The sequence below is a fragment of the Alligator sinensis genome, unplaced genomic scaffold (genome assembly GCF_000455745.1).
Source record: "Alligator sinensis unplaced genomic scaffold, ASM45574v1 scaffold143_1, whole genome shotgun sequence".
Lineage (NCBI taxonomy): Eukaryota > Metazoa > Chordata > Crocodylia > Alligatoridae > Alligator > Alligator sinensis.
Window position 1 is genome coordinate 1,494,679 of NW_005842156.1, and position 25,009 is coordinate 1,519,687.

Below are 25,009 nucleotides of genomic sequence, written 5' to 3' on the forward strand. Positions count from 1 at the left end.
CCAGATCTGGTCTGGTCGGGGAGGGGTGGGCTGTGCTCAGGGCAGATTCAGGGGCACACGCCCCTGCCACTGTTGCTGCCCCCCCCAATGCACTTCTGGACACATGGGCAGAGCAGCAGTGTGTTGCTTGTCTGGGAGCCATTTGCTAGGCAGCTCCTCTAGTGTTCAGTGATCACTGCTGCTGCTACTACTACAGCACTATGGTATAGTAGTGTACTTGTACTGAATAAAGATAAATCCCAGTACTGTACTTTAGAACAAGTTCACTGCGCTGCCTATGCGCTGTTCTGTTTCCATACTTTTTCCAAACTGCTCATAATAATGGCAGAAAAGCATAAATCCAGTGGAAGTGATTGTTCTTCTTCTAAGAAAGGTAGAATAATTACTATGGAAACAAAAATGGAAATAATTAAGAGGTCTGAAAAAGGTGAGACTGCAACTGAAATGGGTAGAGCTTTGGATATCCCCTGAACAACTATCATGACCATCCTGAAAGACAAGGCAAGAATTCAGGAGCGTGTTAAGGACTCAGCTCCTATGCACTCAACTGTGATATAACTAAGCAGTGTGTTGGACTTATTGCTCAGGTTGAGAAACTGTTAATCATTTGACTGGAGGATCAAAATAAATGCTGTGCTCCTGTGAGTTTAGGCATCATTCAGGAAATGGCTAGGAGCCTTTATGATGATCAAAAAAACCAATGAGGAGGGTTCTAATGCTGCGCCTTTTACTGCAAGTAAGGTGTGGTTTATGTGTTTTAAAGCCAGGGCCAATTTTCATAACATAGAGGTCTCAGGTGAAGCTGCCAGTGCTGATGAAGAGGCAGCTCATGCTTTTCTGAGACATTGGCTGAAATTATTGAAGAGAATGGCTATTGTGCTCAGCAAGTTTTTAATGTTGATGAAACTGGACTCTTTTGGAAAAAAATGCCGTCAAGAAGCTACATTGCCAAAGAGGAGAAATCCATGCCAGGGTACAAAGCTGCTAAAGATAGGCTCACTCTTTTGCTTGGTGCCAATGCTGCAGGTGACTTTAAACTTAAACCTTTACTTTTATACTGTTTGGAAAACCCCAGAGCTTTGAAGGGACATTCCAAGGCATTTCTCCCAGTGATATGGAAATACAGTCCTAAGGCCTGGGTCAATAAGACCATTTTTGAAGATTGGTTTAATCATAATTTTGTGCCAAGTGTCAGGGATTAATGCAGCAAAAACAATCTTGCATTTAAAGTGTTGTTAATCCTCGACAATGCTCCTGGTTATTCAACCATCCTTGATGACATGCACCCTGACATCAAAGTGGTGTTTCTCCCCCCCAGCACCACCTCATTGTTGCAGCCTACAGACCAGGGGGTAATTGCATCCTTTGTGGCATACTATCTTAGGTGCACATTTGCCCAGGCCATCAGGGCAATTGAGAAGGAAGGTGGACCGACTCCGAAGAAATTCTGGAAGGGCTTCAGCATTTACCGAGCAGTTAAGAACTTTGATGAGGCATGGAATATTAAGTCAAACAATCAAATTTGAATGATATTTGGAGAAAATTGTGTCCTAAGTTTGTGTCTGACTTCCAAGGCTTTACAGACACTGTTGAAGAGTTGACCAAAAATGTTGTTGAAATGGGCAAAGAACTCAACTTAGACGTTGCACCAGAAGATGTTGATGAGTTGCTGGCATCCCGTTCTGAAGAATTAACCAATGAGGACCTCACTGAATTGGAACAGCAAAAAGTGGCAGAGGAAGAAGATGCACCCACTGTTGGAGAGACTCCTCCTTGTAAAGTCTTGACAACAAAAGTGTTGGCCTGAGGCATTTCAACATTTGGAAGCTGCCATGTCTCTGTTTGAGGAACATGACCCCAACATTGAACGCAGTGCATCAGTGAATAGGGGCATATCCAGCATATACAGCTGCTACAGAGAAATTTACGAGCAAAAGAAGAGCACGTCTGTCCAAACTGCCTTGCACACTTTCTTTAAGAAAGCAGCCAAGACCCCTGAGAAGACTCCAGCCAAGAACCCTTCAAAAAGTCCAGCAAAGTCACCTCAAAATCCTTCCAAATAAATATGATCGCTATTTACAATATAAATACATAAATTAATACATACAGCTGCTACAGAGAAATTTACGAGCAAAAGAAGAGCACGTCTGTCCAAACTGCCTTGCACACTTTCTTTAAGAAAGCAGCCAAGACCCCTGAGAAGACTCCAGCCAAGAACCCTTCAAAAAGTCCAGCAAAGTCACCTCAAAATCCTTCCAAATAAATATGATCGCTATTTACAATATAAATACATAAATTAATACATATAGACAAGTAATATAGCTACATTTATTTATTTTATATAGTTGAGTGAGTACTGTACAAAATTCTGGGTCATTTTGGATGAAAATTGGGTATCAGGCCTTGGTTCAGGAACCAATCCCCCATTTATAACATTGTTTCCTGTGGAAAAATCGGTTCCGAGTTGCAACATTTCGATTTAAGACGCGGTTTTCAGGAACCAATTGTGTCTTGAGGACTTTCTGTATTTCTATTAATGAATTTAAAAATTATGAGAAATTATAAATGGAAGTCACACTTGTTCATTGTTATCCATATGTCCTATATTTTTTTTAATTTAACCTCACAAAACCCCATAAAAATATTATGTGGGTTTTAAGGATAATTATAAATTGACATCTGAATTGATGGTAGAGTTTGCTCAGCTGTATGGTTCTGCTGGCATTGGTATCCAGAAGTCAGTGCTGTCCCTGTGTATGGCAGCTGCCCTGTGTGCTTGGCCATGTTGTTATACGTCCTCGTTTTCTTAGGGCACATGAAGCTGGTGGGAATTTTGCTTAATAAGATCTACAGAACAAGGTCTTTTGTCTTCAGTGGTCCAAGTAGTATTACAAGGAATATACAGTTGCAATAAGTATTTTTTTCTAAGTGTCAAGATCAGGAACAGATGATTTAATGTAGATTTACTGACTGTATAAATATATTATGTGACATGTACGTTGTTACTCTCTTAAATATGGCAGCTTAAATATTACTAAATGAAAACATCAAGCTCTTTCCATGTGGCAAAGTGTCTCATTTGTTTTAGAATCTGCTCTTGTAAAGAATACTTGTGGCCTTCTGAGCTGCGTGAGACCATAGCATGTTCTGTTCAGAGTGAAAAATGCCCTTCTGCCTAAGCCATGTGCTATTCTTTTCCCTTTCTCCTCCTCTCCTGTCCAATCAAAAACATTACGCAGTCACTACAGCCTGCAACTCTTATTTTTCAGTCCTCTAAAAATGCCCTTTATATTGCTATCAAACAATTAAGAATTATTCTGGCTTTAAGCTGTTTTTATTGTGGATGGATAATCTCTGGGACAGCATTAAATACTGGGGAGAACTGCTGAAAGCTTGGCTTTCTCTGTCTTCTTCCTCTCCCCCAACTTCATATCTTATAAGAATCTTTGGGGTTCCATGAATGATCCCTTTTGAATGAGAGAAGTTTAATGCTTTTTATCAGAAAGTGGGCATGCTTCCTGAATACACTATGCCTAGATGGAAGAGCCTGCTTTTGAGAAGGAGGGTAATATGGAGCAGGGCAGCCTTTGTTACAACATTGGGAAGCCCTTCTCAATACACAGCAGATTCAATGAAGGTGGAGTACCAGAAGGCCTCAAGAATTCATGTGAAGCAGCAGTTGTACTAGATAACTGTGAAAGATGTTTTCATCTTGTCTTTTTTTCTCCCCTGGTTAACACCTTGCTTAAATACCTGAAACTATTTCATTTTTCTGTTAGGGAACCATTTCTTTTCCTACCTAATTATTTATGGAGTTTTTAAACCCTGTGTATACCATTTTATTTCTTGAGAGTTAGCAACATGAATGTCAAGTAGAAGTGTCCACAGCTCTTGGGATAGTCTTGGTTAACTGCAGTGGGCACAGATCTAACTTGGTTTTATTTATTTATTTATTTATTTATTGAGATCCAAAAGCATAATGGTTATTGCTTCCTTATTTGATGCTTTTGGACCTCTTAGGAGAGACTCTATCAGAATTTAGAGATTATAATGTGGGGACATAATTTAGGTCTGTTCTTTTATTTTTTTAAAATTTGTTTTAACTTTACAAAACAGATAATCTGTTGAACTAAAGGACTATTATGTTTATACAGTAGTAGCATTCCTGGTTCGATGAAAATGGGAGGTGCATTGATTTAAAGAAAAATACTACTTGATTTGGAGAAAAATAAAGATCTAAAAGGGATTCTTGCATTTTGGATTGAAACTCATTAGTCTTGCACCTAGAATCTTAGGCCCATGGCACAACTTCATTTAATGGTACAATGGAATCTGATCCCCAATTCCAACAGTTGTGCCTCCTGCTATGTCATACATGCATGACAGGAGGCGTGATTTTGGGACCAGGGATCAGATCCCAGTCTCATCCTTTCTGCTTGCCAGTGCAGGGGAAGCCTGAGATCATGATCGAATTGAAAGCTGTGTGCCTGCAGGCAGATGTGATCCAGTGTGGGTACTGGGTGAAGGCTGGCAATCAGCTGATTCAGTCCCGGGGCTGATTGGAGACCCTGGGCTGTTTCAAGTCTGAGGCCAATTTTATTTCTCACAGGGAAGCTTCATGTTCTACCTAAGGAGCCGTGCAAACCGGTCATAAAAATGTTTCACATTATATGTGGAACATTTTTATGATTAGTTTGCCATTTATGCTGTAATTAAACTGTTAATCATGGCATAAATGTAAAGTGTAGAAGGGCGCTTATAGTCATAACTTTTAAAGAAGGTTTGTGGACTACTTTTTAAATGGCTTAGTCTTATAAACTTTGGGAAGGTCTTTTGTGTTAACCTAAGTACTTGTGTGTGTGTGTTTGATTTAATGTTGTTTTGAATATGTATTCAAGGTATTGGAGAAAATGCATGTGCAAAGAAAAGTCATGAAAAGTACCTCGTTGCTTTGAAAGGCTCTGGACTGGCATTTCCTGAGGATAAACTTGCATGTGGTATCCAGGAGCAAGCAGCTGGAACTAGCACTTTAGCAGTTCAAGGTTTGTGTAGAATAACATTTTAACAAAAGACTTGATTTTTTTTTTTTTTAAACTGCCCTTTCTAGTTTCCTATACAAGATTCGATGCAGTTTATGGACTTAGTCTACTTACAGGGGCCATTTCACACACCATCAAAAAGCAGAACTTGTCATAACTGCACCAGCAAAATTAAACATACTAGTTTAAGGACGAAATTAATCAAAAATCCTTCTCCAATGATATTTGTGGAATTTGAGTAGGCAAAATGTAATTACTCATAGTAGAATTTGGTGGTTGTAATTGTCTATAAAACCAATTACAGCAACCAAAGTATTACAAAAGCCTTAGTATTATAAAAGTCTCATGAATTTTTGATGTCCAGGTCTGGTCAGGATCTCTCTTATCTCTCTTTTGAAAGAAGACACCTCCACCAGCACAGTGTATGGAAGCAGTACAGTGGGATGTATTTCCAAAACATAAACACTGCTTCTTAAATTACTTTGGGTATCTCTTGGAGACCTTTCCTCCGAGTAGTGTCAGACCCAATCCTGCTCACCTTATGAGAGCTCGCAAGATCTGTGTGAAGTTGTATGGATGTAGCTAAGATTTCCGTAAGGTTCATTAAATCTCATAAACTGTCTGCCTTCAGTATGAGAATTGTGAAGGAAATCTCTTGAATTTTTTTTATTTCAAAAGGTTTAGCAGGTGCTACAGCGACATCAGGACAAGGAGATTCTTCAGATGAGGTGAGATTTATTTAAAGAAATAAAGTGGAAGTGTAACAATATACAAAACAGATAATACACAAGGGCAGATCTTGCAGGTCTTTACTGTTGCACTTAGGTCAGTGGAGAGCACACCTCTTAGTAGGGACACACAGGGCTAGAGTCCTTATACCTTTGGTGCACTAAGGAACTTCAAAAAAATCCCTTGCTATCAAAACTGCAGCTGAACTGGTGCAAGCGGTCTAGGGAATACTAAAATATATATATAGCTGTACATTTTCAACACCCTGCCAATTAAACTTGATCTATGCAGGCTTGATATAAATGATGATGAAAGCAGTGTCAGCAAGTTTGGGTGCTGGAGATCCCATTGTTATTAACATGGGGGCAGCTGAATTGGTGATAGCAACAGAGGGAATTTTTTCTTATGTCAATTCCCAACTATAGACTTGATTTTGCTTACTAAGGAGTTTGGGTAGAAGGAGGAGGAGACAGCCTTCATTTAGAATTAGCCAGAGGAGGCAAGTGGTTTTAAAAGGAATAACTGAATAGTCATAGAACTATTAAGAAGTTTTATTCTTAATTTACTTGCAATATTACAGATGCACTTTCAGTTGTGAAGTCTTTAGCAGTGTTTCAGATTTGAGCTTGATCTCAGATGACAGATGTGTAGACAGCAGCCTTTTTCCATTTGTCCTCTGGTTCAGGCATTTGGGGCAGAGATGTAGAATGAACTTTAAATGCTCTAAAACAGTCTCTTTGGCAGTGGCTGTTTGTTTATGCTGAATTCTATTTGAACAGGTGTAGAAATGAAAAATCTTTCGTTTGTTTATACCTACAACAAGTTGTATCACATGTTTGCCTCTGTCATCAACACAGAAGCATCTGTTATGCTCTCAGCAGTGCTATTTATAAGATGACATTTTTCAAATTATTGCTTGCTGTTCTTTCACCATCTTATTATTGTTTTGACATCAAGTGAAGAATATAATTCAAGTTCATCCTAATAATATCAAAGACCATCTTGAATTAAATTCAAAATGATGCTTAGACTTCCTATTTCTTAATCTCCTGTGCGGGAAGGAAACGGAAGCTGTCTTGGTAGCTTAGGGATCAGATGTGGTGTTCATTATGGGAAGAATGGGGTGTGTGGAGTGGGGGAAGCTAGAGGGGGGACTAGGAAGATGTCCGAGTACTGTGGAGAGGAAGCAGGTATTGTTCCCTTAAATGAAGGATTGGTTTAATGGGGAGATTAGAGAATAGTTTATAAATTTCCAGAGAGAGGAACTACTGGAATTGCAGCGATTGCAAAGTAGCCTGGCAGGTAGCATTTTGCACTTTGTAGATAATTAATTAATTATTTCTGTTCTTCAGTATACAGATAGAAATTGCCTGAGAAAACTTTGGCAAAGTTACTCTCTTTACCAGTGGAATTGACTCGTTTTAAACTGAAAGGTTTGACCTATGTAGTCAACTATCTGGCATCTGAATTAAGATGTCAGTTATGTCATTGAAATGTAATCTCAAAGAGTATGAGTGGGCATGCTCAAATTTAGTTCCAAGATTTGTATAGAAATGCCCATGGCAAAAAGAGTTCATAATGTTGGTGGTTTAGTCAGAAACACACAAACCAATATAAAATTTTGAGTACATTTAAAAAAAACTATTTCTGAATTTCCCATTCATATTTTTAGCTGAATTGGAGTGAGCAGTAATGGGGAGTGAGAGTAAAAATAACTTCAGAGTCCTCTTAGCAATCAAAAAAGAAGGCAAGAGCCTTTTGTAAACGTGAGACCTGAAATACACATTAATTATTATAAATCCAGTTAACTTTGTCTTGGAAAAGTCAATAAATAAAAGCTTTTAATGTTGCTCACTCACTGTAACCCTTTACTGTTGAAATCCTTCCCTAAGGAGACCAAAGCAGAACTGCTTTATCAAAAATAAATTTGCTAGAGATCATTGGATTTTATTTATTTATTTGTTTATTTATTTCAAATAAGTGATGGTTGGGAATTATTCTTTTTTTTAAATGAAGAACATAAAAAGTGCCACACTGCATCAGACCAGTGGTCTGTTTAGCCTAGTATCCTGTTTTTGACAGTGGCAGAAGTGAATGCTAGAGAGGGAGTGCATTGAATTGATCTGAAGTGATCTATCCCCTATTCATTAACCTCCCTGGCATCCACTATTGTTGGTTTAGAAATGCCAGAGAGAACATCTCTAACCCTTTTGCTCAACAACTATTAATAGATCTATCATCCATGAATTTGTCTAGTCCCTTTTTGAACCTGGCTATGCTATCTGCCCCTCCCACCTCCTGTAGCAATGAATTCCACATTTTAACTACACATTTCCTAAGAAAGTATTTTGTCATATTAGTTTTAAACTGTCTCCTACTGATTTCAGTGGGTGCCCCCTAGTTCTAGTATTTTTGGACTTGATGCATGACAGTTTCCTGTTCACTTGGTCCGCACCCTTCATGATTTTGTAGACCTCTATCATATCCCTCCTCAGCCTTCTTTCCATACTGAAGAGCCCTAGCCTTTTCAGTCTCTTCTGGTGTGGCAACTGCCCCATACGTCTGTTCATTTTTGTTGCCCTTCTCTACCTTTTCTAATGCTACTATATCCTTTTTGAGATGCAGACACCAGAACTATGCATGCAGTATTCAAGATGTGGGCATGCCATAAATCTGTATAATGGCATGATCATGTTCTCTCTTTTGTTTTGTATTCACTTCTAAATAATGTCCAACATTTTATTGTCTTTTAGTTGCTGCTGCACATTGAGCTGATTTTTTTTAAAGAGAACTATCTACAGTGGCTCCAAGGTCTCTTTCCTGTATCATAACAACTAGTTCAAAAGCCAGTATTGTGTATGAGAGCTGTGCGAAATTTCGCCCAGCATTTTGTTTCGAAGCTGTTTTGAGCTCGAAACAGCGAAATCAAAATGAAGCAAAAGCCTTTGAAACAGCTTCAAAATGAAACAAGGGAACTTGAAACATTAGGAAAGTTTTGAAATGTTTCGAGTTTCGATGCCAGGCTTACTGGCTTCAGCGCCAGTCCCAGCCAGTAACATCTACCTCCTGTCATCTGGCAAGCAGATCGGGGACTTGCCCGCACCCCTGGGAGGTGTGCGGGAGCTATGCCAGAGTCCTCCTTGGCGTGCGGGCCCCTGATCTGCCTGCCAGATGACAGACTGGCGCTGGGCACAACCCGCACTCAGCTCTGGGAAGATTGGTTCTGCCACTGGCCCCAGGCAGCAGTGCCTGGGTTCTGTCAGCTAGCAGGTAGATCGGGGGCACGCACTCCTGGGAGGACTCTGGCACAGCCTCTGCAGCCTTCCCGGGGGTGCTGGCTGGCCCCTATCTGCCTGCTGGCTGACAGGAGCTGGGTGCTGCCACCTGGGGCCAGCGGGGCTGGGGCAGATCAGCTTGTGTGGGGACCCGCAGCCCTGATTCTGGGGTGGGGGAAGGTCCCCGCACGAGCTGATCTGCCCCGGGCTCTGCACCCTTCTTGAGCTGGCTCTGTTATGGGCCGGGGCCAGATCAGCTCATGCGGGGGCCTTCCCCATACAATTCTGTGAAGTGGAAAATGGGCATAGACCTCTGTCAGCTTCCATGTTAAGTATATTTTGTGACAAAAGCTATGTTTTTAAGATATTGGAGTGACCCTGGAGCCCAAGCTTCTCCCTTTTTTTGCTGCATATCTAGGGGACAGACTAGATCTTGTTTTTGAGGTGACTCCTCACCCCTAGCCACCCGTCGTCTCCTAGACCTTCATAGCTGCAGTAGAGGCAGCGCTGCCACTCTTTGGGATTATTATCCTGGGTTTGCAAAAAAGGGGAAGGAGACCTCTCTCCATGCTCCCCCCTTTCTTGGAAGAAGAATGCCTGAAGCATCAATTGCTTTGTGATTGCGTTGGCCACAGATGATCAGTCAGTAAGGCAAACCAGGAAAAAGGTTTAATTATAGAAAAAATAAGTCAAACAGGCAAAAGCAACTATAGTTTGAGAGAAAGATGAGAAAAAAATAAAAGGTTACTAAAACAATTTCTTATTGTGCTCCTCTGGCTAGAAAAAGCTATAGCAGGGGTAGGCAATGTTTTTTGGTTGGAGTGCTGAAAAACACCACAATGCCTACCTTGGAAGGTACCGGAGTGCTGGCATGCCAGAAAAACAAAATAAGGGTAGGGGGTACATGGCAGGATGCCCTGCTTGTGCCCCTTGCCCCCCACCCAAAGCCCCTGCCCCCCAGCCCTGTTGCCCCTTGCCCTGCACCCAGAGCCCCTACCCCCCAGCCTGGGCTCTGTGGCTGTCAGCAACTACCCCAGCTCTGGGTAGCTGCTGGAGCCCGGGCTGCTCCCAGATGGGCTTGCAATGTCCCAGCTGCCTGCTGGGAGCAGCCCAAGCTTCCGGCTGGCAGCAGCTACCCAGAGCTAGGGCCGGCTGCAGCCGGGAGGCTCCAGACATCTGTGTCAGGCTCCAGAGCCCCCGCATGAGCTCCGTATTGGCACGTGCACCTGCATATCAGAGTGGGCAGTGTGGGAGGGGCCTGAGGCAGCACAACCCCAGTCTCTCCCACGCTCCTGGCACAGAAGTGATGGTGGGACTCCGGAGCCCGGCGCAGCTGTTTGTAGCCAGCCCGGGCTCTGGGCAGCTGCATTAAGCAGCGGGCAGGCTGCAAAGAGCTGTGCTGGGCTCCACAGCTTCGGCATCAGCTGCATGCTGGTGGCGACTGCATGAGCACCTCGGGGTGGGCTATGCAGCCCTGCTTTCTGTCCCGAGGTCCACGCGCAGTTGCCACCAGCATGGAGCTGATGCCGGGGCTCTGGAGCCTGGCGCAGCTGTTTGCAGCCTGCCTGCTGCTTACTGCAGCTGCCCAGAGCCTGGGCTGGCTACAAACAGCTGCACCGGGCTTTGCAGAAATTCTAAGGAAGCTTGAAATCCATTGATCTTGTTTTTCTAGGAGGCAGTGCAATCTTTTTCTCAGAATATTGGACTTGGACACTAAAATCCACCATCCCAATCATACTGTGTGTACACATGTTCACATTGTCACAGTTTCTTAGTTAATTGAACCTCTTGACTTCTGATGCTGCTGCTTCCTGAGAGCAGCATCAGGGCATGCACTCAGGGCTAGTTTGAGGGCCTGTCATTCTGGCACGAGTGACCTTTCTCCCTCAGTTGGTACATACTAGCCAGTTCTATATCCTTTGAACGAAGCAATGCCAAAATATTCTCTTTCGCTTTGGGGGCAGAACTTAAAAAAGATGAATACTTTTATTATTTCAGCACTGGGCATTTTCATTAAATGCCTCCCATTGAGATTAGTTCCTGTAGGAAACATTTCTTATCCATTTAACCAAGGATATAGTCACTAGCAAACCGAGATAGATGAAATATTGGTACAGTAATCTTCTGATAGTTTATGTACCTGTGGTATCTCTTGTGTCTATCTATAATGGTCTTTGCATATTCCATAATTCCATTTTGATGAATCTGTTGTACATGTCACTTCCTCTGCTTGTGCCCCATCTAGACTCTTCGTAAAACTCTGGTAATGATGTTTTCAAATGAAATTGGACTCGTAGGACTTGGGTTTTTCGTTTAAAAAGTGCTTTGAGAGCTTCAGATGACAAGCACTTGTATAAATATGAATTACCAGTATACTATTGGACGACTCTAATTGAAATTACCTATTTAGAACTGCTAAGAATGAATACATTACTTGATTATAAAATGGTTGGACAGCTTCTAGTTTGTGTTTCCCTCTAATTCTTAGTCATTGTGGTGTTGGAAAAGACAGAAAAGGCTGAAAAATTCCTATAAATAGGTAATAAATCCACCTTAGTTATATGTGTAGTATCTGGGTATTTTATGTAGGTTTAACTATTTCCTAGTCATTTAATTTCAATAAGAAAGTGAAGTACCCAGCACAATTAAATAGTTAAAAATGTCTCAACTCACAAACAACAATGTTGCCCTTTGGCTGAAGGGTAGAATACTTTTTTTTTTTTTTAATTGTATTTTTCTAATGAGTTGTATTGAGTCCAAGATTCTAGGAGTAGACCAAATTTTATCCTCTTCCTGAATATATTCAGGGCCTTTTGTTTTATAGCCTTATAAATAAACTAGAAGCAACTTAGAGAGCATAAAGTCTCTCTGCAGTTCCAACTATATATGCAGTTATCAATTTTTAAACTCTTCCCCCTACCTCAGGAGGACCAGGATGGTAGCCAAGGTGTGGGCAAGCGCAAGAGGGTGAAACTAAGCAGCACCACCAAAGGTATTTATAAAGTAATGATCTCAGTTTATCATTCTTGCTTTGTATTTATTTTAAAGTATCTAAGAATATTAATTCACTTTTCAAGCACTGGGGGCGCTGCATGTGACATAGACATCAAACATAAGGGAATGAGTACTGACTTGGAAGAACAGCAAGTGAATGAGTTTTTAACAGCAGCTCATGATGGAGCTAGTGCCACCAACTCAGTATTTAGGGCTTATGGATTATGTTGTGACCTTCCTTTTGCTAGGGAGCTTGTAACTAAATACTCCGTTGTCACTGTGTAGGTGAACATTTTAAAAATAGAAAACATTTAAAAACAAAACTGAAGTCTTGTTTGTTCCTGACAACTTCTTCCTTCAAATGCGTGTGCAGTGTGAATGATGTTTGGGTCAGATAAGAGTGGTTCCCCTCTGATCTTTTTTGGTCTTATCTAAATGGTTACTCTACTGACATTTTAATTAAGAAAAGAGAGATCTGTAGAAGCAGGAACTCAAATGAATTCCTCTTTGAAACTCTTTACATTTATACAATAGGCTTAAATTATTTGTCTCTGTGGGGTGAATCTTGCAATCCTCAGACTTAAGCAACATTCCCCTTGAGGTCAGTTAAAGTGCTTCAGGACTTTCTCATGTCTTTGGAGCTGGGAGAGCATCTATTTCTTACACATTTCATTGAGAAGTGATTTATGTTGAAAAGGTGCTACTGACAATGGTTAATGACTGCCATAGGGTCTGATATTCTAAGTAGCCAAATAACTGCCTTTCTTTAAAATTAGTGTGGCATGATGCGTATGATTATGGGAGAATGGAAAGCCAGTGTGAAAGAGACCAGCTGTCAGTAGTCAGCAGGGTTCAAGAACAGAACACTTGTTGGAAAGCTGAAAGAAAGGCAGGAACAAGGTTCTGGAAGGAGATGAAAGGGAGGATTTAGATTTTGAATTTGAGATGCAAAGGTACATCTTTGAAGGACTATGATGGTTGTAGGAGAGGAAGATAATTTTGAGAATTTCAGACAGTCTGGAGAGCCGAGAGACTGGGAAGGCAGAGCAAAGGGATCTGGAGTTTTAGTGGTACAGTAAGGATAGAAATGCTGGAGAAAACTTAGAAATGCTGCAGAAAAACAAATGATAGTTTTCAAGGGCTTGGAGGTGTGTATATATATGCATTCACAAATGTAGGGAGAGACAGATAGTCATTGAGGATGACTTTAAAGTTGCTCTCCTGAGACAGAAGACTGGGTTTGTCAGTGATGATGTAGAAGCAGCACAATTTTAGAAAACAAGAGTGAGGATGGAGTTTTTGAGGAAAGGGAAAGTAAATTTTACTTATTTTAATTTGAGAAAATTGTAGGACATCTGCAAAACAAAAAAAGAAAAAAAGTAAGACAACTGACCCTAGAACGATAGCACCTTCCCTAATACCAGTGAATTGGTACAGGGCAATAGGAAACTTTGGTCCAGAAGTTGCCAGATCTCTGAATGGACATCACTAGAGGCAGAGGCATTTCAGCAAAATGATTCTTTAATTAAACCTTTCATTTCCACCCAGGATTGTAGTCTTCCCCCTCTGAGGCATCCCAACATGGACTGTGCTGATGATGTTGATAGCTCCTAATATCAGCCCCAGAGGAGGGAGTCTGCCAATGGGGGAAAGGTAAGTCTCTGTTTTTATTAAATATTAAATAGTTTTCTGAAGTTTTCAGTATTCGTATTTTATGTCCTATATGGTATAAAATAAGAGTATTAAAAGAAAATTTTAGAAAACTGAGTATTAAATAAAAACAGATTTACCTTTTCCATAAAAGCAGACTCCCTACTTTCAGCATAGATCTGGTTATTGTCTTCATGACAGTCTATGTATTGGTGATACCTTGGAGTGCTAAGATTGTCTCAGAAAAACTATTTTAAATAGCTGCTTGTTTTTATAATGATGGGGAAGATTGAAAGGTCTATTTTAAATGGACTTTTTGTATTGAAGTGTCGCCCATATGAACATAGATTTGGGTACTAAGCAGCAGGTTGTAATTTTTTTCTCCCATAGTTGGTGTTTATAAAACATTTGTCCATCTAAAAGATCTAATTTCTAAGATAGTTTCAACTCTGCAGGCACTTTTTTGTTTGTCAAAAGAAATTTAACAACATATGACACTTTTCACAAGTGTAGGAGTGCTAGCCTTTATGTCCTGGACAAATTCCAAGTTGGGTAAGAGCACTCTGCCTACTTAAATTCTCCTGCAGGTATAATTGGATATGGTGTTCTTTTCTCCCTGTCCTAAAGCTGTTGGATAGAATTGTTATGTGCTGTTAAACTGTCATGTTCCACGTCAGAGGAAGCTGCATTTCAGCAGTAGATGAAGAATGTGCACCAACAGCATACATTCTTCGTGCCTACACATTGGGACATTTGGAATGTGCATAAAACCATGATGTTCTGTGGATGGACGATCAAGTTGGCACCTTTCATGAGCAGTAAATTCATACATACAACTTTTAAAAAGAGAAAGAAGAGAACATAAATGATTTTAGCATGTCTGATGTAGTAAGTGACTTGTAATTTTTTTTGTGGCATACTTCTAATATAGAAATATCGATGATTGAGAGAGGTAAAAAATCCTTGATCTCAACATTTCTAGAATATGCAGTAAAACATCTTTTTTTTTTCTTTGGATTGATAGAGAAGCTCATCTTCAAATTGACCCTCACTTTAAAGTGTTCATATTTTAACAATCCTGAAAATATCTAGTACAACTGGCTAGATTCAGGTAGTGACCTATCACAGTGGAATACTGGCCCCAGTAATTCTAGACTTATCTGGAGCTGGAGCACTGTGATGTAAAATGCATCTGCTTTAGGCTCATTAGTAAAGCAGTAAAGCCATTCAGTGCAGCCCTCAGTTTTTGTAGTGGCTGGCCTTATAGGGGATGGTGCTATGCCAAAAGGTGAACTGATTCAGCATTCCTGGACAGCCTGTTTGAATGGGGGTGACCTCCAGTGGAATATTAATTCTGCTTTGACTGGGATAAATCCCAAGGAGGAATGGGGAAAGGGTAGTACTGAAGCCCTCTCTCTGGCCAGTTAACTCCTGCAGGTTCAAGGCAGCAGTTTATTTGCCTAAATTCCTCTATATAGGAAGAGTAAACATGGCCTGTTTATCAGGACTGCTAAGTACCCTAGCTTTGAAGAAGACTACAGATATATGTGGTTTAATAGAATGGGGTGGGAAAGTAAAACGAATGTGTATTCTGGTCCCTGTTCTACCATTACCTTACTGGGTTAATTCTGGGGAACTTGGTTTATTCTTTAGTTTTACCATTTATAGGATAGGGCTGAAGTAATTCCTACCACCTCACAGGATTGCTCTTAAAATTATTTAGCATATAAATTGCGACATGGAGTATTTTTATTTAAAAAGTTTCGAAGCTGGTAAATATATAAATTATTAATTTATGAAATCTATTATAAATGTAATGTCCAGTGTATAGAAGGTCAGGTTTTGCCACGCCTATGTTGAAAATGCAACCAGTAGCCTCATTGAATTCGAAAGCAAAATTCTCAATTTCATTTGAAACTAGTGGAGCTGTGATAGTTAACTACATCTGCTCTGAGCCACAAAGCCGAGTACTACATGAAGATCAGGCCCAGTGCATGTATTTTTGAGTAAGTCATTATTTAGTGTAAGCCTGGCAAATTGGATCCTATGCAAGAGCCTGATTTTTGCAGCTGAAAGCTGTTTTTGATGACTTTGGGATTATGTACATGAACTATTATAGGCTTGGGAACTAAACAGTACTGACCATATTTATTTTTTCCCTAGAAGTTTATAAATACTATTATCAGTATCTGCAGGATGTAGCATTAAGGTATTTCTGATTCTTAGATTTTTCTAATCCAATAGGTTACAGAGGATAGGAGCATCACATTTTTTAATATTCCAGTGAAACCTAAAATCATTCTGACATTTTTACTCCCTCCCCCATCCCCTTTCTCCACATTTTTGTGCAGATCAGTCCATTATGGATGTTTTGAAGCATAAATGTTTTCTAGAGGAATTATTATTTTGGACGATAAAATATGAATTTCCACAGAAGATGGTAACCTTCTTACTCAACATGCTACCAGATCAAGATTATAAGGTATTTTTGCTCCTTTTCTCTACCAACAGCTTTCCTTTTTTCATATTTCATTTGTATTGTACCTTGTATCAGACCGTATGTGATTAATATATAACTTGTTTCCATATAAAGGCCTATATTTTTAATTGAGTAATTGTACAACTGGGGCGTGCTAACACATACGTGAAGGAAAATGCAGACAAAATGGATCAGACGTAATCAAAGACCAGGCTGTGCATTTTTTTTTTCTTTTTCATCTCCTTTCTTGACTCTCAAACGTCCTTCAAATCAGGGGTGGCCAGCCTGCAGTATGCCTGCCACAAGTGGCCCAGGCAACCTGTATGGCAGGGGCAGGAAAATACAGCTGGCAAGCCAGATCTGGTCCACCAGGCAATTCCATCTGGTCCTCAGGGCCTCTCTGCAAGCTGGCACCTCCATGCAGGTGGTGGGGCTCTGGTTGCTAAGCATCCAAACTCCCCACCAACCTGCCCCAGCTTGGCCTGACCCACCCCAGCCCCAAGCCCGGGGGTGCTACACACAAGACGCCTCTGCCTGGCAGAGATTGTGCCTGGCCACCCCGAAGCTGTTCCCAGCCTCCCTGCCTGTGAGCCTGGGAATGCAGGTGAGGGCCCCACTGGGCTGGGGCCAGGGACCCCTGTTGGGGGAAAGGGACTGGGAGCGTGGGGAGCTGCACGCTGTGGGGTTGGGCTGGGCTGGCCTCACATATTGCCACCATGTGCGGCTGCGGACTTGGACAGAAGCTGTGCTCTATGGGGCTGGGGGGGGGCTGGCTGCACACCCTGCCATCAGTTGTGGCCAGGGACTTGGGTGGCTCCCAAAAGGAGTACTCCAGGGGAAGGGGAGGGACTTCCAGTGGCAAAGGTCAGGGGGTCAGGGCCAGGACTTCAGGTCCCAACATTGTGACCAGGGAGCAGGGCACCAGTCAAGGCGCAGAGCTACCTTGACCGCTCACCAAAAGTCGCTAAGCAGCCCTCCAGCTGAAATAATTGACCACCCCTGCTTTATGGCATGAAGCAGACTGGGGAGGGAACAAGCGGCATAGCAGTAGATGGGGCAGGAAGCAGAAAGCAGAACAGCAGATCAGACAGAGCATAAGGTGGGACCAGATAGCAGAGCAGTAGATCAGGCAGGGAACATAAAGCAGGAAGCAGAAAGCAAAACAACAGATTGAGCAGGGAGCATAGGGCAAGAAGTAAGAAGTAGAGCAGATCTCATGTGGCATAGAGAAGAAAGCAGTAAGCAGAACAATGGATCTGGTGGAGGAATGGAATTGGAGTGGCATTGGAAAGCATGGGGCTAATTTGCGGCTTGCCTGCCTCAGAGGTTGGCCCAACTGCTTTAGAGGTGGTCTGCAGTAGTAGTTGGCTTTGCAAACTGGATTGCATTGATTTCTTAATAAAGATCTTCATTCACATAATGCAATTCTTCTGTGACTGACTGACTTGATGATGATGGCTTTACTTGGGTTGGAAACATCAGTAATCTCCTCTTGCAGGATGTTAAATTATAGAAATGTTGCATTGGTTGTGTCTAATCTCCAGGCTATTTTGGTAGGCCTCCAGCTGCCATCCTACATTGTTTTATAACCATTTCTGACTTGATGGACCACTTAGCTATATGCCTTCTTCTACTCTTAGATCATGGTGACAGGATGTCACCTTCCTGTTCATATGTTTGTATGTAGCCAGGTTCAGTCCATTTGTGTTTGTGTTCTCCAGGAGTCAGTGCACCTACACACAGTACTTTCTTTTAGCTTTGTGCCACACTCTCCTGTTGTGCTTCCAGTTGAAGCTGTATTTAGGTTCTGAATCTCCTTGTCTAGTGAGAACCAAGGGTACAGGAAGTCTTGAAGTCAGGACCATAAAAATATGAACATTTTTGAGGGAGTTGTTAAGGGTATGATTTAATGGGAACACAACTAAGCTGCATGATGTGCTGAATTATAACAAGTAACACGAAGACAATTTGCGAGAAAGAAAAGACAAAAGGAAAGAAAAAAGAGCAGAAAAGAACCTCTGGCAGTGTCTGAGACACCTTTCTATACTCTGAGCTGGACTGGATTTTAGCACCAAACTTGTAGTCTCACACTTCATCACAGATGTGGCTGATGGACAAGAGGATGCTGAGGACTGTATGACTAAAACTCCTCACATGAGGTTGTGTTTCATAGCATATATGACATGGAATCCTATCTGAGATCTTATAGAGATGGGCCTGGAGTCTAAGTATCGTTACCATCCAGCTTTTTATTTCTGAAAACACTCAAGCTGCCAACAACACTGCAGAGGAAACAGCAAGCATCATTGTGTTTGCCCTCACTGAAGTTTAGCAGTATTGCAGACTGAGAGATATAACTGACATTTATTTTTTCCTTAGAGCTTTATGCCACCATTTTGGGTTATGCTTCTCTCTGGGTGGGAAGGGGAAGGGGGAAGTAAGTGTAGCTTTTGGAAAAAGCTGCTTGATAATGAAAGATTGGCTTGCAAAGCTGCAGCTGTCTGTCATCCCTGTCAAATACAAATATACCAAATGCATCAGTATAAGTCTCTTTATTTCCGACTACCAGTATTTTGGAGCAGAAAGCTGTTTCATCCATAGTAGTCTGTTAGGAGTTTTAAAATAGTGCCAGAATACTTAAAATAGTTGGGTGGATGAGCAGGTATGGTAAAATATAGCTCTGAAGGGTAGGTTTCTATACAGCTTTATTAGTTACTTCTAGTCTTGGAGTTGTTTCTTCAAAACCACCCCATAATTTTATTGGGGCCTTGGCACATCTTACATTTTAGATGCAATTAAGTTGTTAATTGCACCATAAAAATCTGGCCACAAGTTGAAGCCAAGTTATGGTATGATAATATAGCAAATGAGCCACATATAACGTGTCACTTCTTTGTGGCTTGTTTGTATCATAACTTAAATGGAATGTTTGGCATGTAGGGACTGACTCGTGATGGATTTTGACACTCAGCTGAGCATAGAGATCTGGCATGGGGCAGCGACAGCTATCCTTTGCCTGATCAGTGGGATTGGTCTAGGGGGCGGCATCGGGTCCTGGACCTGGTATTCCTGTCCAATCTCTAGAGGCAGATTGGTAATGGGGATGCCACGAGCACTGCATCTGGTAGTGTCTCCTGATTTTGGGGTCAATGCATCCTTAAGTTTCCAGGGTCCCATGGGAGCAGCAGGGAGTCAGCTGGGAGCTCTGCTCCACAGGTGCGGGTGCTGCTTCATGGTGTGGGGCATGGGGAGCTGAGAGCTCTTAGCTCCACAGCTACCTGTGCCCTGCACTTTGGATTTCTTCTCCCAGGGAGCTTTAAAGAATGCTTCCCCACTGGGACTTTAAACCATGCACCCAGGCTGCGTGGCATAGGGGTGTGGTTCAGAGTTCCCAGTGGAAGCCCATTGTCCTGTCCTTGTTCCCTGCTTCTGTCAGGAGCCTCTGATCTGATCGTTTCACTTGGCAGCCTGGGCAGAGCTGCCAGCCACAGGGTTTTGATAATCGGTTGACTGTAGACTTGGCCTGGACAGCCCCAGTCTCATACTGAGGCTGTCCCAGCCAGGACCAAGAATCAGCTGATTGTCAGCTCCCATATATTATTCAGCCCCAGCCCCCAGACCACAGTCTGGGACTTGAATCTGCTCTGGTGTGGTCCAAGGCTGGCCCCAACAGTCAGCTGATTGTCAGCCTGGGGCCCAGACTGTACCAGAGCTAGTTCAAGTATGATCCTAGGCTCCCCCTGCACTGGAAAGTAGTAATGGCACAACTGGGATCTGATCCCAACAGTCGTGACTTCTGCCTTGCACATGCTTCCTGCCATTGTGGCATTAAATGAATGTGCGTCAGGGCCCTGGGTATTATAAACTTAGGATAAGGAGGAGACCTCTTTTGAGATGTCCTTGAAAATAACTATTGACTAGTATTCATATATTATTCAGCTTGATTTGAGATACAAGAGACAGTTCTTGTGGCAGGAGCTTGAGAAAGATAGTGTTAATCCAACATATATGTAGATTTTTTTTCAGTGATAAAAATCTAGTTTTTTTCATAGCAAACCCCTGCTGTCAATTTAAATCCTGCCTTTCCTCATGCTCCATACTGAGGGTCTGAAGGGCAGTTTGTATTTGCTCCTCAGTTCCTCCCAAACTGCTTGGCTTGAGACAGCTTCTGCAGTCTGTTTCTAACTATGCTCTTGGCCCACAGCCATTTTTGGAGCCAGTCTGTTCTATCCTTTTTTTTCCAACTACTTTTAGTTTTCTTTTTCTTATTTTTCTTGGCTTTTTTCTTTGTTCCAACCTGTCACTCTGTTCCAATCTACACTACGTGAAGTGCCATTGTTCTTCCCTTTTTTAGCACTGGCTTAGCTTCCCTCAGGTTGCCTGGTTTTAAGATATGGCTTTGGATGGAACCATACCCTCAGTGGATGTGCATGTCCCAAGGACATATGGTGGTTTCAGGGCTTTCTCTTCCTGGGTTTTGGAGCGTAGACTCTGTTTATCTCGTGGGTGAATCTTTATAATAGGCCTCAGACCACGGAGTATAGGCCTTCAGTTGGACACTAATTCTCCAGGAAGAATTGTTTTAGGAGAAGACTATCCTTGTCATTCATTCCAAAGTGGTCCTGGTGAGTGCAGGCTTTGTGACAGTTTTAGGAGGAAGACATGCATCTTTGGGCAGAGTTATTCGTTGCCCTCCTACTCTAAGCCTTGATGGCAATGTGTGGATCTTCACAAGGCTCTGAAGTTCCCTGGACCTGATGACCAGTTTGGAAAATTGTTTCTTTTCTGACTAGAAAAGCATAAGGACAATTGCCTAAATGACTCCTATGATTAATAGGTGCTGGATGCGAAGTATAGAGCAAATGCATTGATTCCTTGCACTGAGGGCTTCAGGACTGGTGCCTGTTGCTGCACTGAGACACAGAACATGGACAGGTGTTCATTTCTAGCAGTGGGAGAGGGAGTCTACAGGCTTTTAGCTGCTCTCCGTGCCTAACCAGACTGGGGTGATCTTGATTTGGGGAAGCTGTAGGGAGCAGAGGGGAGTGCAGTGGTGGGGAAAGATTCCCTGTGTCTTCCCTGGACTGGGGCCTGGGGAACGGGCAGGGAGCATCCTCCTTTACTGCTGATCTCCAGGAGCTAAGCAAAGGGAGCAGTGAGGCAAAGTCTCTAGCACAGGGGCAAGCAATTATTTTGGGCGGAGGGCCGCTTATTGAGTTTTGGCAAGCCATCGAGGGCTGCATGACAGGCAGCCAGGGGCAGATAAATATTAATTTTCTAAATTTTAGGGGTCCTGCGGGCCGGATAGAGTGGTCTGATGGGCCACATCTGGTCTGTGGGCTGCATTTTGCCCACCCCTGCTCTAGCATGTTCCCCAAGCCAGGCAGTGCCCAGCTTGGGGAAGAGGCAGGGAGCTCCCTGTTCAGTCCTGGAGGGGAGCAGTAGAACAAAGCCCTCAGACCCTTCCTCATATGGTCTGGGGGGGTGGCCAAGAGCAGGGAACAGCTGCTCCTCTGTTCTGCTCCCATCTTCAACCACCACCACCCTCATTTCCTCTTGACAGCAGTGGTCTCGAGCCTCCCAACCTTGGGGGGAGGCCTGGCCTGGTGTGGCCTCTTCCACTGATGGAGTGTGCTCCTTCTCCTCTGTTGGTAGGGCTCCATATCTGTTTTCCAGCCAAACCACTGCAGGTGAGGGTGAAGACTTGTGCTTGCTGCCAGATGTCATAAGCTTCCAGCTTCTACCTTCGTGGGAGTTCATATCCACTTTCTTCTCCAGCACCTCCTCTGGTAGTCCTTCCGCAGTCCTAGAGGTCTCCTTTAGCATTGAATTGATGAACTCATGGCTGCAGATGCTTTGGAGCCTTGACATCTCCTCTTGTAGCTCTCTTACCTGCTCCCTGATGGACCATCAGGAGGCACTGCTCACATCACAGGCACTCTTCAACTTGGCTGTCACTGGGAGGAATCTGCAACCTACAGTCCCCACACCACCAAACCAAGACCTGAGTAGAAACCTTGCAAGGCTCTGGCATTGTAACATCCTGGAGCCATCTCTCTGGGTCTCTTAAATCAGCAGCCTACCTCTCTCCTGTCCCTTTCTTCCCTAGCAAACATTAATGTAAGCTGGCCTGTTCACTGCTCCTTGGTCCCAAAAGGTTCCTTTTTTCCTGGTAACCTGCTTCCTCTCACCAAGCTTACAGTGAAAGAAGATGAGAGGGAAAGCTTCTGGGCAAACTCCCTAGTGAACTTCCTACTCGCTCTGGTTTCTAGTTAAACAAGGGACATAAGTATTGATCTAACTGCTGGGTTTTAGATACTTATGCTAAATATATAGATTAGTTCCTCTTAATTAAAGAAAGAACTCAAGTTAAAGGCTTCCCTTCAAAGAAGGGAGTGGCAAACTGATCTACAAACTGCTTACAAATTGCCCTGTATGCTGTTCCTGTTCGCATGATCCCTGGTTGCTCAGGGAGTCTCCTTTTATACCCTTCTGTGCCTGGGCGTGCTTTGCTCCCTTGTTAGGGAGGGAGCACAGACACAGGCAGCGACCACTCATCTTTTAGCACAGGGACAGGCAATTATTTTGGGCGGAGGGCCGCTTATTGAGTTTTGGCAAGCCATCAAGGGCCGCATGATAGGCAGCCAGGGGTAGATAAATCTTAATTTCCACATTTTTTAGGGACCCCATGGGCCAAATAGAATGGCCTGGTGGGCTGCATCTGACCCACGGGCCGCATTTTGCCCACCCCTGGTCTAGCAGCACTCCCAGATGTTCAGAACACACGCCCAAACACACACACACTCACCAAGCCAGAGAGACAGCCTTGGCTTGCTTACCTTCCAGGACCAGGATCTACTGCCTAGTGTCTGGTGCCTGCCTCCTCTTCCTCTTCCTCTTCCTCCCAGCAGACTGCTTGCAAATTGCCCTGTTTGTTGTTCCTGTTTGCTCAAGGGGTATGGGCCCCCATGTCCCTGGAACAAAAGGGCTGCCTAGAAACAGCCTCCAGACTGGAGGAAATTCTTCTTACCTGATGAGCAGGGATCTGGGTTTTCTACTTCCCATGGAAAAACGGAGAAAACCACAGATTTCCCGGTTTAATCAGAGAAAACATGGATTTTCCCTTTTAGCAGGGAAACCTGTGGATATGCCCCTTTTGCAAAGAGCTCTGCAGGCTGGCTGAGTTCCAGCCTGCAAGAGCTGTTTGCAAAAGGGGCGGGAAACCCCCAACCCTGCCTGGAGGGGAAGGGAGAGGGGGAAAGGCAGGACCTGATGCTCTCAGTTATCGGAGGTTGCCTTAGGATCACTCTTCCTTCTTGGAGGTAAGTGGAGCGGGGCTGGGCGGGGAAGCTGGCTGGGAGCTGCGGGAGTAGGGATGTGTTGGGAGAAGACGTGGAGTGCCTGCCAGTCAGCGGGCATTCGTGGTGGGAATTTGCCCAACAACTTTCCCTCCCTCAACCCAGGCACACAGGCAGGGATAGGGGAGGGTAACAGAGTGCGCCCTGGGGCACCAGTCCCCCAGCTCAGGTCATTCTGTGCCTGCTCCCAGGAGCAGGGCTGGGGGGGGCAAGGGCAGTGGTGTTCCTCTGCGAGCTGCACATGCCCACCTGGCTGGGAGGAGGGGCAGCTGACATGCAGCGGCTGCCACCACCACTGCACTGTGTGCCATTTGCCTACGGCTGGCGGCAGGACAACTGCATGGTACGTGGTGTGGTGGCAGCCCCTGCATGTCAGCCTCCCACAACAAGGTGGGTGTGTGCAGCCTGCAGAGGGACACCACTGCTGTTGCCCCCTTCACCCTGCTCTGGGCAAGCAGCATGGGATGTGGCAGTGCAGTGGTGCTGGTAGCCACTGTGTGCACGCAGAGGTACAGTGCGGGAAATCACCAGCAGTGGTGCCCCACACCACTTGCCCAGAGCAGGGCTGGGGGGCGAGGGCAGTGGTGCGGTGGTGGCCACTGGATGGCACGTTTGTGGCCCTCAGAGGGGCACTGCTGCCCTCGTGCCCCACCCCACTCCTGGGAGCAGGCACAGAGGTGCACTCCTCCCCCAATTCTTGATCTGCCTCCCCAACCCCTTCCTTCCCTCATCTCCCCATAAACACCTACCTGCTGGGGTGTGTGCATATCTGTGCCTGCGTGTGTGGGGCTGGGGGACTGGAGGGGTGGGGTAAGGGGCACAAGCAGGACTTGGGAGGCTGTGGGGGGCGGGGAGTGAGGAGCACTAAGGGGGGCGTTAATTTTAATCACAGATCTTGGGTTTTTTATCAGAGAATTTGTGGGGGGGTTTTTTATCAGGGAAAACCAGGATCCCAGCTGGTGAGGTAGTTGTCTCTCCTCTAGTTCAGTGGTTTTCAACCTGTAGTCCGCAGACACCGAGAGGTCTGCAGAGTATATTTAAGGGGTCTGCAAAATATGACTATGATTAGGGGTCTACCCAACTTGAGGAGGCAGCTGGCCAATTTCATGGGCAGATTGCAGATCATGGCTGCCATTTTCAAGCGCTTATCGTGGCCAGGACCACCCCATGCCTCTGGCCAAGGGGCCCTGGTGGCTCTGCCCCTTGCTGCTGATTGGCTGTGAAGGATGTCTATCGTACGGCCCTGCCCCTCATCACTGGTTGGTGGACAGGGGTGAGGCTGCATGACAGGCAGCCCTTTCAGCCAATCAGCTGTGAGGGGTGAGGGCGGCAGCCATCATGTGCTCCCATGTGTGCCTGCAGTCCCCCCTACCACCTTCCCCCTGCCAGTGGGCTGTGTGTCTGGGCTGCAGTGCCGTGAGGACTGCTGACTCCCTTGAGGAGCCAGCATCTTATTTTCAGTTCATTGGGTTTCTTTGTTGTCCC

General features: G+C 44.0%; 1 protein-coding gene across 8 annotated transcripts in view; it reads left to right on the forward strand.

The window, feature by feature from the left end:
- The window catches only part of UBR3 (ubiquitin protein ligase E3 component n-recognin 3 (putative)), a 238,578-nt gene that overhangs the window by 2,460 nt on the left and 211,109 nt on the right, over positions 1-25,009 (forward strand). For 6 of the 8 annotated variants that reach the window (XM_025206463.1, XM_014520815.2, XM_025206461.1 and 3 more), the window contains exons 3-6: positions 4,899-5,042; positions 5,718-5,767; positions 11,969-12,035; positions 16,039-16,169. In XM_025206463.1, the coding sequence (XP_025062248.1) occupies positions 4,899-5,042; positions 5,718-5,767; positions 11,969-12,035; positions 16,039-16,169 (392 nt within the window). Of the gene's footprint in view, positions 1-4,898; positions 5,043-5,717; positions 5,768-11,968; positions 12,036-14,435; positions 14,576-16,038; positions 16,170-25,009 lie in introns of those variants that run through there. The other 2 variants (XM_025206460.1, XM_025206462.1) reach the window with 2 other exon arrangements.